General features: G+C 40.3%; 1 protein-coding gene across 1 annotated transcript in view; it reads left to right on the top strand.

Annotated features, from left to right (window-relative positions):
* KLHL14 (kelch like family member 14) overlaps positions 1–15,478 on the top strand; it is a 106,105-nt gene that overhangs the window by 68,624 nt on the left and 22,003 nt on the right. Inside the window, exon 4 of the mRNA XM_086682700.1 lies at positions 11,429–11,518. Within this exon, the coding sequence (XP_086538826.1) occupies positions 11,429–11,518 (90 nt within the window). The remainder of the gene's footprint in view (positions 1–11,428; positions 11,519–15,478) is intronic.

Raw genomic sequence — 15,478 nt, 5'->3', positions numbered from 1 at the left:
TACGGTGAAATGTTGTCTACCAGCGAAGCTCATTAGAGACTCAGTGCTGGTCAGCTAGACGTCCAAAATTCCATACTCCCAGAAAAAAGGCAGGTGTTAAGGATAAACCACTTTGTTTTTCAATTTGGGCACAAATAGCCACTCTTAGTTAAGGTAGTGGGAACAACCCTAAAATCTAAATTCCCTGATATCAGCCAAAGGTCAACTTTTCTAAGAAAGGCCAGGCTTTTCTATGGGTAGCAGTCTCAGGCCTGCTGGGTTAGCCCTTTCCTGTACCAACGTTGACATGAGGGTGAGAAAGGCTGACCAGCCCTGGAGGAAAACTCGGCCATCCTGAGTAACCTGGTTCTACCAGGAATAGATCTGGCAGAGGGGAAGGCACAGGGAGAAAAGCTCTTATTTGCCTAGTGTTTTTAGAACTTGGCTTTCAGGAGACAAATGCTTTAAGCTGACTTTGTTTTTGATGAGCTGTCTTTATGGGTTCTGTTATAAACCTCTTTCTGAAGACTTTCCACTATACCATGAGCTGTCCACCACACAGCTTCTATTAGGGTCACCTTGACCTGGAAATTAATATTCTTGGATCCTTGCGTGGCAATTTTAGCCAAGCAAGCTTCCCAAGCACCAGCTCAGTGCACAGGCAGGTAGTAGGTACTGTTGCCCCCCCAAATCCACAAATGCAGGCCCCTTCTGACCCAGCTCTCTCCCGCCACATTCCCATCCCAGATGGCTCCTACCAGCTTCTTGCCTTCAGACTTCTCCTTGTGCCTGCCAAACCCCAAGAGACAAAGAAACATCTGGCCCAAGAATCTTCCACCAGTCTTTGATTTGTGTTTGGGGTGGAGGTGGGAGGAATATTCTGTTCTCCTGCAGATGGAAAATGTCCAAGGTTCCCACAAATTCCCACAACATTCTCTCAAGGAAAACTCCCCACTTGCTAACAGTCTTCCACGTCATTGTACATGCAGGCTAAATAGGGGTGTCCAAGTGTGCATGTGTGTGTCTGTGTGCATGTGTGTGTGTGTATATACACATGTAACCAGACAGAACAAGTTTAGTCCTGCATAGATGGCCTGGAATATATCTTTAGATTAGCTTCAGCCTTAGGGTATCAGCCTAAATTCCAAGACAGGAAAAGTGCCAAATATTCATGCACATTCATAAATATATTTATAAGTAAATATCACTTAGCATCCAATGACTGTCTAGTTTTGCCAGTAAAAAATGGTGCCAAAAAAAAGGTGAAAAAGCAACTTCAGTATTCATAGTTTTTCCCTACCTGTCTCTCTCTTTAGATCCACACTGTTACAATTCTCCACTTTTCCCCAGAAATAAAGATTTCAGAACTTTCTCAAGACAGTTCTAGGTGCCTTTCCATGGCAAATACCACCCAACTTGGGCTCATCTCCTAAGACCATGGGCTGCACTTTCATTTCTTTTGTGTGTCATAAGCTATTGACTTTGTATAATTGTCACTGCTAGGCTCAACTGCCCTAGTATTTCCCAGATTCGACACACACAACCTTGTGTGAATGTACACAGACACACACCATGAAATGGCCATGGAAGGAATGTATAGCAAATCCTTCTGAATCCTTGCAGTGAAATTTCCTTTGAAGTCAAATAAGTGCAATAGCATAATAACACAAGAGCAAATGCAGTGAAGGATGGTCTGCAAGAAACAAAAGTATTGTTGGCTGTTCTGATAATCCTACCAACTGCTTCTGGAACTAGCAGGTGACTGCAAATGTTGGGAGAGACTTAATTAGAGCAGAGACCATTACTGCCAATTGTCTAAGGAGAGAGTGCTGCAGAGGGAATCTGAGTTGGGCCATAGGACAGCTGCCTAAAAAGACAGCACAGATAATGGTCCATCCCTTTTATTTGTTCCCACATTCCCCAAACACGTTTCCTCAATTTGGAAATTGATCTAATTTTAATAATCAGTTTTTATAAAATACTCTAACAAAAATAAAAATAATGTCACCGGCGTCTAGTCCAAGTTCTGGCACATGGGAAGAGCTCAATAAATATTTCTTGAATCGATATTCCTTTTTCTGACAATGACTTTGGCTGCTGTGACAACTTGGAAAATGCATTTTTAGCCTTATGATTTAGCTTAAGCCTCTCTTTCTCCCTGAAGTTTTAGTCATTTCCTCCCTGGGACTTCTATTGCTCTTCTCCAAGAGCACTGTGTGTCCTGTTTCCCTGTTCGTATGTTCTCTTACACTGTGAGATCTGGGATACAGGAATGGCGTCCCAGAGTTTAGCACAGCAACTACTAGTTCTTTAATACATGTTTTTGCATCAAATCAACGAAAAAATAGTTGATAGACACGTGATCTTGATATCTCATGGGTTTTAATGCAAACCACTAGTGCTCACTTTCCAATATTGAGTTTATGTGATCTACACCAAAAACACTCTTCTTTGTAAATCCTCATTGTACGGACCTCACCCATTCCCTTCCTCCTGCCCTCAGTAATTTGGGACAAGGGGGCCATCATCTAAAAGACTTCAAATTATTTGACAATCATATTTGCTACCCTATTGTCATACTGTCCAAAGTAATTAGTTGTGGCTCCCTTGATTTTTATCAAAGGTCTTATTTTCACAGCTTGAAATAATATGTGGTGCTCTGCTACTTTAATTCATTTAAAGAGCTTACTAATTTTTTAGTGAGACTTTTTAGGTGTAGAATGAAGAATGCAATTTCTCATTCCCCCCCCCCCCCGAAAGATAAGATCAAGAAACCATTGCATTGGCTCATAGGAAGGGGTAAACATCAAGGCACACACATGTTTCATCAACCTGTCCCTGAAAACACGACACTTTATAAAACAGGAAAAAAAAACCCACAAAACTATTGGAAGAGATTGCAACTTTTATTCCCAAAGATATTTTTATTTTCCAAAAGGAGAAAATCAAACTACATTTAATTTCTAACTAACATGCCAGGAAGTATCCAAAATTGAATAGTTGATATGGTAAAGCACAGTCATAATTTAGGAACAAATTAGTGAGAATATTCTAATTAAAATAAAAATAAGGCTTTGAAAGTCAGTTTTGCTTACATAGATAATAGAAGTCTTATTTTAAGCTGGTTGTTAGTGTGTCCCCAGAGCTCAGAACTAAAACCGTAAATCAACAAGGATTTATTGAAAACCTTTGACCTTGGCACAATTAAATCTATGATAGCTCCTAAAGAAATATGTCACAGTTTTTGAGGAACTTACAAACCTTCTTTGTGTAAAACATAAGTATTGCTTATAGGGTGACATCTCTTCTAAAAGTCATCTAAGGCACCTCTTCCTCTCTCTCTTCCCTTTCTTCCTTCAACCCCTCTCTCCTCCACATCTTCTGGGACTCACATTTTTCACATCCACCAAAGAAGTAAATTTCACCATCTCCTTTAGTTAGCATCCATTCATTCATGCTGCTAACATTTATTGATTAACCAGCGTTTCTAATTAATGTATTATTTATAAAAGCTATAGCAATGCCTGGGTACTATGTATTGGGCATAAAGCTATAAAGATGACACAGTCTGGCCTCAAGTTGCTCACAGATCCTTTAGTGGTAACAAACAAAAGACAGGCAATTTTAATATACTGTGTCATGACTTGTCGAGTGTACAATAAAGGCATGCGTTTAGCACCACGGTTGCAAGGTACAGGAAGTAACAAAGCAATGCTCGCTGTCAGGAAAACTCTTACCTGAGCTATAATTTTGAACTGTAAGACAGAAAACAGCCTCTCTTGGTTCCTGCACAACTTCCAAAACCTAATATACATGTACTTTCTTCAGAAAAAAAAAATATATATAAATATAAATAACTCACTCCAATAATTTTGTTTCCTATGGGACTATGGGATCCTGGCTCAGGGTGTGCAGAACAAGTTGGGGATGAGGGACAAAGTGTTGGTAACCTTTGGGTTAATTCAGAGCATCGACCAACTCACCACTGAACTCAGACCATGTAGACTTCTTACGGGGCTTAATTTTCCAGATTAGTTGTCCACAGTGATCAAGTGTTCCCCAAATTCACAAACTACTGTTGGTAGTTTACAGAAATAGAACAGTCCGAATATGACATAAAAAAAAGTAATAGAGCCTTTTCTGTGGATTATTTATTCAATAGTATCTATCAAACACCTGCTTCATCCAAGATGTTTTATTATGTATCTGTCTCTGTCACCAGGGAGTCATTGGCCAAGGTGCTAAGTCTTCACAGAGGGTAGGATTAAACTAATAAGTTTTTAAATTATTTATGTTTCCCAATTACATTTATGATAAAGTTGAAGAAATTGTTTTTAAAAATTCCTATATGATCCTATGGCAAGGAAGGAATACTCATTCAATATTATTAAAGTGGGGCATCTTTCTTTTATGTTGTATTTGTTTTCAACAGCATGTAATTGCTATTTGAATTTGCTTCAAGGAATAAATATTTTACAAATATATATTCTAGCAACATCATCCTTCCAGAATATCATTTATTTTGCCAGTCTAGATAGCTCCATAGAAAAGAACACATCAAAAACACAAATCACATAATTATAAGTAACATAAATTCTGATATCATGAAATGGAAAACTCAACAGAAAAAATAATATATGAAAAACAGATTTTAAATTTATGAAAAGATGTTCAACCTCTAGCATAATGAAATATGTACATATTTACATTTTAACTTGGTATCAATTGTTCACCTACCATATTGGCAAAGATACAAATGTAAAAAGGGGTACAGTGTAACAATATCCAACAAAATCTAAAATGCAGCCATAGTTTGGCCCAGAAATTTCCATGGAAGAAAATCAGTCCTACAGATGAACTCCTGTGTATGCATGCTGCGTACCTACAAGGACATAGCAGGGCACCATTGGAGCAAAACCCTTCAATACATGTCCCTTCTCTCCATCCCTAGCACGGCTTCCCAATCAGGTGTCTGTCATCTCTCACCCCGATGACAGACAGGGTGGCCTACCCAGTCTCCCTCTTTCCCCTCTTTCACTCCCATATCTACAGGAGCCAGAGTAATGTTTATAAACATACACCAGATTATGTCATTCAGCTGCTTAAACCGCCCCCACCCCCCAATGCCTTTCCATCATGCTAAGAATGAAATCCACACCACTTACCTTGGCCTATGAAGACCTATCTACCCAGCCTCTGCCTGCCTCCTGACTCCATCCCATAACCTCAGAGTTCCAGACACAGAGGCTTCCGTGGGCCTCTCAGGCACATCCAGCTCATTTGTGCTTCGGGGTCTCTGCATGGACTCCTGGCCCTTGTGTTGTAGTGGCGCCTCCCTGTCACCTTTCATACTCTATCTTAAATGCCATTCCCCAGCCACCCCGGGTGGAACAATAACCAGGCACTCCTTCTGTAACACATCATCCCATTTTCCTTCTCCTGATGTCATCTGTTTTCATTTGGCCGTGTTCCTGTTCATTATGTATTTGTTTACATACTTCTTTCCCCTGTAATGTAAGCTCTATGCGAGCTTAGTTCCCTGCTGCATTATCAGCAACCAGAAAAGTGTCTGCCATAATGAGTGTTGAATAAATGCTTGGTGAATGAATTAAGAATGGAATACATTATAGGATCCCCATCAAACGGAACACTGTGCGGCCATTAAAAAAAAAAAAAAGAATGCAGTGGTGGACAACCCAAGGACTCTCTTCAGAGGGGGCCTGCATCCTTGCACCTGGCCTGCCCTTGGTCTCCCACCTAGACCTCATCTTGGTCTACCTGTTAAGAGATCCACACTACTCTGTTTTCTCACATATATGTCAAAGCAATATCTATCTCTTCCAGTAGAAAGTAGGTATCATTCTCAACCACAGATGTTCACGAACATCCAAAGAAGAGATAGCATACGGCTAAACCAACTTTATAGGATTGCTAAATAAATAGCTACTGAATGCCTCTCTGATCTGGTCTTGTGTTCTGGAATCATTCCACACCCATGCCTCAAGGCCTTTGTGTTTGTTATTCCTGCACCTTTACCCGGCATGGTTTCCTGGCTCTCCTCAGGCAGTTTGAGATGAGTCAAAAGTCTCCTCACGAAGGCCTTCCTTAACCACTATCACCATCCCCCCACCCTGTCACTCTCTCTCTTCTGACCCTGCGTTACTTGTCTTCATTGCACCTATCATCTGAAACAAAAGTGTCTGTTTATTTGTGTACTTGTTCACTACGTGCTTCCCCTGACTAGCATGTTCCTTGATGCTGTTTTCCGCTACGACCACCCCAGCAGGTAGGACATTGCCTGGCATAGAGTAGCAGCTGGACAAATATTTGATTGGCGGAGAAAGAGTAAGTGAATGCATTCTTGAGTGCAAAAAGAAGGGTACTAAACAGTATGTCCATTGCATGCTGCAGCCATTTGTATTAAAGGAAATGACTCCTATCTATATAAACTCTCTGAAAGGAAAATCCAAGAACATAGTAATGGTGATAGTCTCTCTGGGAGGAACTGAAAACCGGAAGCACAGGCATAGGAGGAAAACTTACTGGTCCTGCATATCTTTACTTTTTATAAGATTGTATTTTTACCATGGGCATTAATTTTTTTTTTTTACCTAAGAAGTATGTCATAGTTGACAGTTTTGCAAATCTATATATTTGAGGCCAACAGAAAACCAAGGCCCCCATAAATGTTACAGCAAAATGATAAGCATTCAGTAACTATTGATTTAGCAATCCTTTAAACTTGGCTTAGCCGTATGCAATCTCTTCTTTGGATGTTCATGAACATCTGTGGTTGAGAATGATACCTATACTTTCTGCTGGAAGAGATAGATATTGCTTTGACATATATGTGAGAAAACAGAGTAGTGTGGATCTCTTAACAGAATAAGACCTTCATAAATACAAGCCCCCTACGTGTTTTGCATGTCAGGAAAAGGGCCTGTGTGCCCAAGATACTTTGAATCTGCTTACAGGGTTAAACTATGACCTCATTGTTTTTTAAAAAAATAAAAGCTCTCAGTAGCTCTCAGTAGACTCTACCAATCCTTAACTGGCTAACTTGTTCAGTGTTTTCCTGGCTTTATCAAACAACGATATCTTATTTTAAGAAAACCAACTATTTGAATATCTGGATTTAAAAAAAGAAAATTTTGTAGGAGTATCCACTTGCTCTAATTAAGGGTTCCTTCCAATATGAAAATAATAAACTTTTAAGACATGATTCAATGCAAAAAATTATGCAGAAATTTCAGGAACACCATCATTGAACACACAGGTACTCAGTAATTACTTGCTGGTTGGATGAACATACCTATTGAAAATCAGTAGAGTGAAATGGACAAGAACGTGGGTTGGGATCCAGTTATCCCTGTGTTTGGATTCTCTCTGTGCTGTTCATTAGCTGAGTATGACCTTCAACAAGTGACTTAACCTCTCAAGGCCTCAGTATTTTTCATGAAGTGAATGAGTAATGCCTCCCTTGGAGTTAGTTTTATTAAATCAAAGATATCAGTAAATAAAATATTGCTACCTTTTATCAGGAATTATATTTTATCATGCATTATAATATCAGATATTATTTCATTTACCTAATTTCTGCTTGCCTGAGTGGACACAAGGGAATGGCAAAAACAAAACACAAGTGTTATATTTTGGAGATACAATATAGGTAACTATACATGAATATCATAACATATTTCATTTCTTTATCTATATCTATAGCACCTGAACCATGCTTGGCACATGGTAAATGTTTGGTAAATGGTGGTTAGTATTATGAAAGGTAACACAAAATACTCTGAAGGTTTGACTCTCCATTTTCATATCCACGAAGACCAACTCTGTACATAACACTCCAGGACATTTTATTGCACTGGTACAGGGAAGGGTAAAAGAATCTGTGTAACTGAGATTTTTTTTTTTATGGCCTTAAAATTATGGGGAAACAATTAACAGGTACATAAGTAAATTGTGACAGCTTGTAACAATTGCTAACATCTACTGTGTGGGTGATGATTAATCATTCTGCAGAGTAAATACTGTGACTTAATATCCTCTCCAAGTTAATTTTATAGTACTACCTGCTTCCTACTTTCTTAATTAAAAATACTAAATGTAAATGTTTTATTTAACTCCCCAGACTAGAATAGACTATCACGTGTTTGGAGCGGGAAAGGGGAAAATGATACAAATTGCTTCCAATTTAGAGACTAAATGAACGTGTCCCTTCAGGTGACCAAAGGTCTCTTCTTTTTCAGTTTTCTGACTTTTTTTCCTTCCTTTTCCTTCTGGCATTTCAAGTTTGTTTAATAAAGTTTAGAATTCTCACAAAGGGCCTTATAAACACGTGTTATGAGATTTTAAATTTGATTTGAAAGTGCCTCTCTCCTACTCCCTCCGAGTAAAGTGACCTTTTTAAATGGAGGGAAGTGGGTTTAGATGACAGTCATGATAAATGCGGTCATGTTCACTCAATAAAATAAGGCCCAGTGCATTTGAGGATAAATCAGTGAAATGTACAGCCCCACCTGTCTGTCTCCATCATTCATTTCCACTGTCACTTTCACAGTGGCTGATGGATCACAGTTGCTGTAAAATTAGACAGCCTTTAATCTCATTTCATCCTGATTAGCTTCTCTTTACCCTTTCCCTCTAACTCACTGACTGACACGCTAAAAACTCGCACTGGGCTGTATATGAACATGAGTACAAACTTCTCCTCCAATTCCTGCTTGTGAGGGCGAGGCTGGTGTCCACCTCTCGAGAAATCTGGAAAGGGTCATGCATGTATCCCTTGTTATTTAAAAGGTAATCAAATACGTGCAGTACCAGCGCCATTTTAAACAGATGTTTGCTCATGCTTACTGCCCTATTTATTTTGCTTTCCTTCAGGTTTAATCCGAAGTCAAATGAGGTCTTTTACAAAACTCAAACATTGATTTAATATAGATTTTTTTCTAATAAATTTGGAACGTTTCACCTTCAGAATAATTTCAAAGAGTTATTTGTGTGTATTTATAGCCTCGATTCACGGTAATAATTTAGAAAAGACAATAATTCAGGAACGAGAATACTAAAATACGCAGCCAAGAAATACAGCATACAAGGTTTAAAAACAAGAGTAAAAAATGAGGATGCCTTCAACAGCCTTTATATTAGGACTGCAAAGACCTTCTCTCTTATTTTGAAGGTTCCAATAGTTAGTTTAGTGCAGTAGTTTCATTTGTTTGCATAAAGCATAACAATAGGGGTAATCAAATGAGAAAGAGGCTTAAGAATAAATCATGTATTATTTCCCTCACTTAATTTCTGCTTGCCTGAATGGGAGCAAATAAATGGCAAGAACAAAACACAAGTGTTGTTATATTTTCAGAGATTGTGCTTCATTACCAAGCAGGACTTCTGGTTGAACAGATGATAATGCAGTTTTTCATTTTTATAAGGTTTGGGGCTTGAACTGACCAAAAATTTAAATATTGAAAGAGTGGCAGTCATAAAGTCATTGGTTATAGTCAATGGCCCTATTCCTATCCTCAGGTCCCATGTGAATAGACACATGCAGATGATAACCCATGCTGTGAGTTTACACTGCCCAGCTGACATGATGGTGAACTGGAGTGGCACCAGGCTGTTCACCATATACACAATATACATCATATATGAGCAGCATAGTTTTGTATTTGCTATTCTGGAACCAGCATCATAATCCAAACAATGATGTTTAATTAAAAAAAAAAAAGGTGTTCAAAATGTATTTGATTTTAGTTGGTCAGTGAACTCAACATATATTCTGCCCCAGTAGATTCTGAGAAACTATATGGTATCTCTGCAGAGCTATGTGGTTAAAAGCATTTTCCAAAGAGATAACTGAGGGTTGAGGGGCAAAAGGGCATCCCCAAGATGACTCCCTACGTCAATGACCTAATTAATAGACCACACAAATCCATAGCACATCCAATTTCTACATTGTCCCAGAAATCAGGGGTTTCCATACCAAGGCCTCTAGCATTAGAAATATAAGTTTAAAAACAATGAATACGCACAGTAAAAAATAAATAACTCATAAAATAGCCCAAACACCTAAAATCCTTTAGTAAGAAGCTTAAATGATCTGATTCGCTCTTTCCGAAGCTGTATTATAGATTTCGAAGCTGTGCCTGTCCCTTGTTAATTTTATTTACATATGTTAGCCAGCATAAGTGCATTCTGAGAAAAAGAAAAGATGATGAACACGAAATGAGAGATATATATCATCCCAAATAAGTTGGGTCTAGGATAGGCTCTGTCTCTTTCGGCATTGGCAAAAGAGCACAGAGGAAGAGCTGGCCCTGACTCATATTGATTTCCCACTGCACTGGTTTCTTAAGTGCTCTGTTGATCCGTGTCAAGCAATAAGTTCTCTGCCTGAACATGCACATCACCTCCCCATTTGTCCTCACCTAGATTTAAGGTGCCCATATGATGAGCCGAACAAGGACATCATTTTTCCTACTGGGTGTCACTGGGTCCAAACCACTGCATGTGATGTGATAACTAATTCTGCTCGAGTTTACATTTGCCATATGATATTACAATAGCAGCCACCAACACTGCACAGCACATGGGGTGACAGGGCTGTCCTATTCATACTGTGTGTGTCTCCCAAAAGAAAATGTAAATGAGAACAAACAAACACAGAGCAACCGGGGCTTTGGTGGGTTTCTCAATAACACCCCCCTCCTGACACCAACCACACTGGGGCAGGGCGAAGGGCGAGACCAGGGGAACGGATGGATATTTGTGATGTTCCTGACAGTTTTTATCTTCGTCACAGAAGAGCTCCTAAGCAGATAGATAGAAAATGTGTGATTGTGCTGCTAATGACATTGTACAGGAAATTAAGCGTATACATTTGGAGAAGGCATTAAATCAGCAGGACCTTAATTTAAAAACTTAAAACTGTATGGAAATTCAGCTTGCTCATTGCTGTGGAATAGAAAGCTACCAAGCACCCTGAGTCTGTTTATGGAAAGATTGCCAGCAAACCAAGTTTGGGCAGAGCATCTTAACGGCTCCAAGCGCGTGCAGGGTTATTTCTTCCAAGAAGTAACCCCCAGCCCTGACCATTTGGGACTATCAGTCATTGCTTTAGAGTTCGATCCCCATCATCAGGCAGGTGAGGACAACTTAAGACTCGAAAGCTGCAAGACAGGTTGTTCTTGACTAATTTGTGGAATAACATTATGTAAAATTAATCAAAAGGGGCTGGGTTTGAAATTGCTGTGAACACACGGCTGAACCACTGGAGACCGGCGGGTGTCCCCTCTGCGGCTGCTGCCGTCTTCTTCCTTCCGACTTACTCTCACATTTGACACCCTTTGGTGGAAACAAATAACTAGTGAGCCAAGGTCTCAAGTCCTAAGGTGGAGAATTTCATGCGTCTTTTCTTTTCTCCCCCCCTCCATTCCAGTTATGCCGTACAACAGTGCCCACCACTGCGTTGTGGAGGTAGAAAACTTCTTGTTTGTGCTGGGTGGAGAGGACCAATGGAACCCCAATGGTAACTATTGAACTGCTCAATAGTAGGTGCGCGAGCATGTGCGTCGTGGAAGGCACTGGTGGCAGCCTGTTTTGTGATTACTGTGGGAAATGCACTTCTGTGCGCAGGGACACACGAAGCAGTCGGTAAATTGGGCTGACGATTGGAGGGAGGGTCAACCGTTGAGCTGGCAGAGGACGCGCGCAGTGGAGCATTCGCTCATGGACCGTCTGGGGATTTGGCTTTGCAGTGACGCCCCGGCCCCTCTCCTTATCCGTCCCCTGAGGAACGTCACAAACATAAGCACAGACTCCCCAGAGGCAGGTAGCAAGCTGCAGCTATTAAGAATTCTCACCACCTTCTCCACCACTTTCCTCCCGTTTTATCAGTGTAATAACGCAGTTTCAGTAGATAAGCGTCATGTGCAGTCCGACTGAAGTGAACTTCACAGCTCAAGTTCTCTTGCAGCATTTCTTACTTGAGACCCATTCTAGTTGGGGCTCCTTTCGAAGACTATCCACCATCCTCCCTGTGGATGTGGTTACTTGATAAATTCCTCGCAAAGAGAAATTGAACACGTTTAGCACCGCTCCCAAGCCAGCCCAGGGAGAACACCGTGCCTTGCCGAATGCGCAAAATTATCAAGATATTTTTGGAACTCCTGCACGTGAAGGAGGGGTTGCAGTTGTAGCCTTCTGTGTAACAGAGATTATTATGACTGAGAAACCGTAAAACAGCTTGCAGGTACACATTTTTACTTTAAAACCCCAGAACATCCAAGTGAAATTACATATACTGCATATATTTTATTGTGAATGCTCTCTTTCAGCATCTGCACCAAGGCAAATTATAGAAAATTGTTACATCTGTTCACTCTAGAAAATCTTAAAGGAAAACAACCCGGCCACCCTCCAAGAACATTTCTTTGAAGAGAGCAGGACGTTCTTTCCCAAAACCTGCAGCTTTATTGGTTCCTACCCAAAGAGGACAGTTCCTGGGCTTTGTGAGACACAGGTTTAGAACAGGAGCAAAAATGATATTTAATATCTCTCCTCTAACTTACCTTTGCAAAGACAGGCTTGATGCATTCCCTGCCCCGAAAACACCACTGGCATATATACAATCCACTGTAACTCCCCATTACTATTTCACCTGTTCTCCCTCCGACGTAATTTGAACTGAGTAGAGTCTTTGTAAGTCAACAGTGCACAGCCATCAGGTTTATCTAAGCAAAGTATCTACAGAACATTCTTTTTGAAGGCCAGATTAAAACGAACACATGATAAGAGAAGGCTGCAAAGTCCTCTTTCTGGTGACAATGTTCTCTTAGCCCATCTCCCTTCCCAGATCGTGTAGGCCTCTTTTAAAATGCCAGTCTTGGGTGTCTGTGTGGCTCAGTGGGTTAAGCATCTGATTTTGGCTCAGGTCACGATCTCACGGTTCGTGAGTTCGAGTCCCACATCGAAGCCCTGCTTCAGGTGAACTTGAGCCCCACTTTGGGGGAGCCCCACTTCTCTCTCTTTCTCTGCCCCTCACGCACTTGCTCCCTCTCTCTCTCTGTCTCTCAAAAAATAAAAATAAAGTAAAATAAAATAAATGAAATGAAATGAAATGAAATGAAATGAAATGAAATGAAATTAAAAGGTACCAGTCTTGGTGCAACCATTTAGTTTTCACTAAACACTATGAACTTCCCACTCCTCTAAGACAGACTTTTTCAGCAACACAGAAAACCTGCTCCCCGGGTTATGCTCTCTCTTCCTTAAAATAACCTATAACTGCTTACTGTTCAACTTTCTATCAAACACAGCTGAGAGGTTGGGTGGGGCGATAAGGAATAGCATCATGGACATACTCCTTCCTCTAGGCTGGAGAGTCCAAGTGTTATCTCTGAACTAATTCAGAGTCCCACAAAACTGTGCCATTGGACTTCACTGACTTGCCTCCCCCCACGCCTGAGATGAACAGGAATTCATTTTAAAGGCCTCAGTGAATATGCTGTGACAAAATACTGTAGAAAACACAGCATCGCATTTACTGCAGGGACGTCTGTCACTCACCACTCGGCGTGTCCCATGTGGAGACCCATGTGACAAATTCTTGCCAGACCACAATACCGAGTCACTGTGTGCTTTTGAAAATTACCACTAATGCATTTGTATGGTTTACCGTGTCCCTCCTCTTTTGCTTTAGCCACTAGGAGACTCAGAATTGAATTTTAGTAAAACTTTCATTACTGTATTTTAATTTTATGTTTACTCTCAAAATGGGCCTAGCAGCTAACTCTGAGTCTGTAAGACCCCCTTTTAGAGCTGTGGGAGTCCTACCTGCAAAGTTGAGTCATTCTGTCCCTGCCATGTGTGGCATGTGAAGTCACTTGTATAGAGCTGGGCAAATGCTGATGAACCACTGATCTGGCTCCCCTAAACAGAGGAGAATTGGTCACATCAGGAGGCAAGCAGGCAAGTCTTCCGGTCAATCATTCAGTCATTGGCGGGGGCCTTCCCCCCACGTCAGGGAGGAGGGCAGGCAGGGACATGGCCTGTACAGCTGAGAGCGGTTCTCCAGAGAGGGAACGGCGGTGACAATGAGCAACCCGGACGACAACTGTCTGGTCAACCATAGCCAACTCTTTTTTTTTTTTTTTTTTCTTTTTTTTCTTTTTAAACCATTAGCAGTAGTATTTGTTGAGTACTAATTATTTCCCAGAAATTTGCTAAGCACTCCCCTGCACCATTTTACCGAATCTCACAACCATCCCAAGAGGTCTGTCCCATGATTGTTCTAGTGTTACTATGAGGAGTCTAAGCCTGAAGAGGGGAAATAACTGGCCAGCACGTACAGTTTGAACGAAGATGGGCTGATTCCAGTGTGGGTCTGTCTGACTCCAGAGCCATATTGCATGACAACTCCCCCTCACGCAAACATACGGATTTTGTTTAATATTAAATAACAATCATGTTTTTGCCTTTGATATTTTGAAATAAAGTCAGTATTGTATCGCAGTGGAAAGGGCCCTTATTCTCAAAGAATCTTCATCACTTCTGATTTAGAGAACCACGAAGGGGCTCAATAATCTCAAAAAATTGGGATTTTCATACTATAATACATTTTGCAATTAAAAAGTAAGCAGTTAATACCAAAATTTATAAAGAATAACAATCCGATGATAATATATAACGTGCTTTAATTTCATTGCTACCAGGGAGGAAAAATTAAAAATCCATGAATTCAAATATTCTGGATATGTCAGTTCCAAAGATGAAATCTTAAGTTAAACTTTAGTTCTTACAAAATTGGTGCCTGAGATGCATGTCTTTGAATGAAATTCAAAATTGTTAAATTTAACACATGCTCATAAAACACCTATGTACTCATAAAATACAAATATAATTTCATTTATCTATTGTCTTGATTACAAGACAATTTGAAATCATAAAACATATTAGTTACTAGAAGCTTAAGCAGGATACATACGTTTTTAAGTTTATTTATTCTGAGAGGGGTGGGTAGGGGCAGAGAGGTGAAGAGAGAGAATCCCAAGCAGGCTCTACACTATCAGTGCAGAGCTCAAAATCACGAACCGTGATATCATGACCTGAGCCGAAATCAAGAGTCTGACACTTAACTGACTGAGCCACCCAGGTGCTCCCACTTTTTTTTCTACTCAGCTAGAGATATTAACTCCTATTAACTCCCTTCACATCATTAGTGATAGGAATGCATTATAATATTTTAATACATATGCATCTATCCTCTCACTGCCCCAGCTTACAGAAAACCAATTTACATTTGTCACTTACTGATGATTGGCTCCCAAAAACACTGCCTGTAGGGAACTTCCTTCCCTCCCCCCTCCTTTTTCCCCCATGTCTGAAAACTGCCACCCATGCTCCATTTTACCTATCACCTAAGGGGTAGTCAACAAACCTGTCTGGTGACAGGGCATCACCACAAAAAAGAGAAGAATTGGGGGAAGAA

This window comes from Puma concolor, chromosome D3, assembly GCF_028749965.1.
Source record: "Puma concolor isolate L17-30 chromosome D3, mPumCon1.1.hap2, whole genome shotgun sequence".
Taxonomy (NCBI): domain Eukaryota; kingdom Metazoa; phylum Chordata; class Mammalia; order Carnivora; family Felidae; genus Puma; species Puma concolor.
The sequence above is the reverse complement of the archived record's forward strand: the minus strand, read 5'-3'. Positions and strand labels throughout refer to the sequence as shown.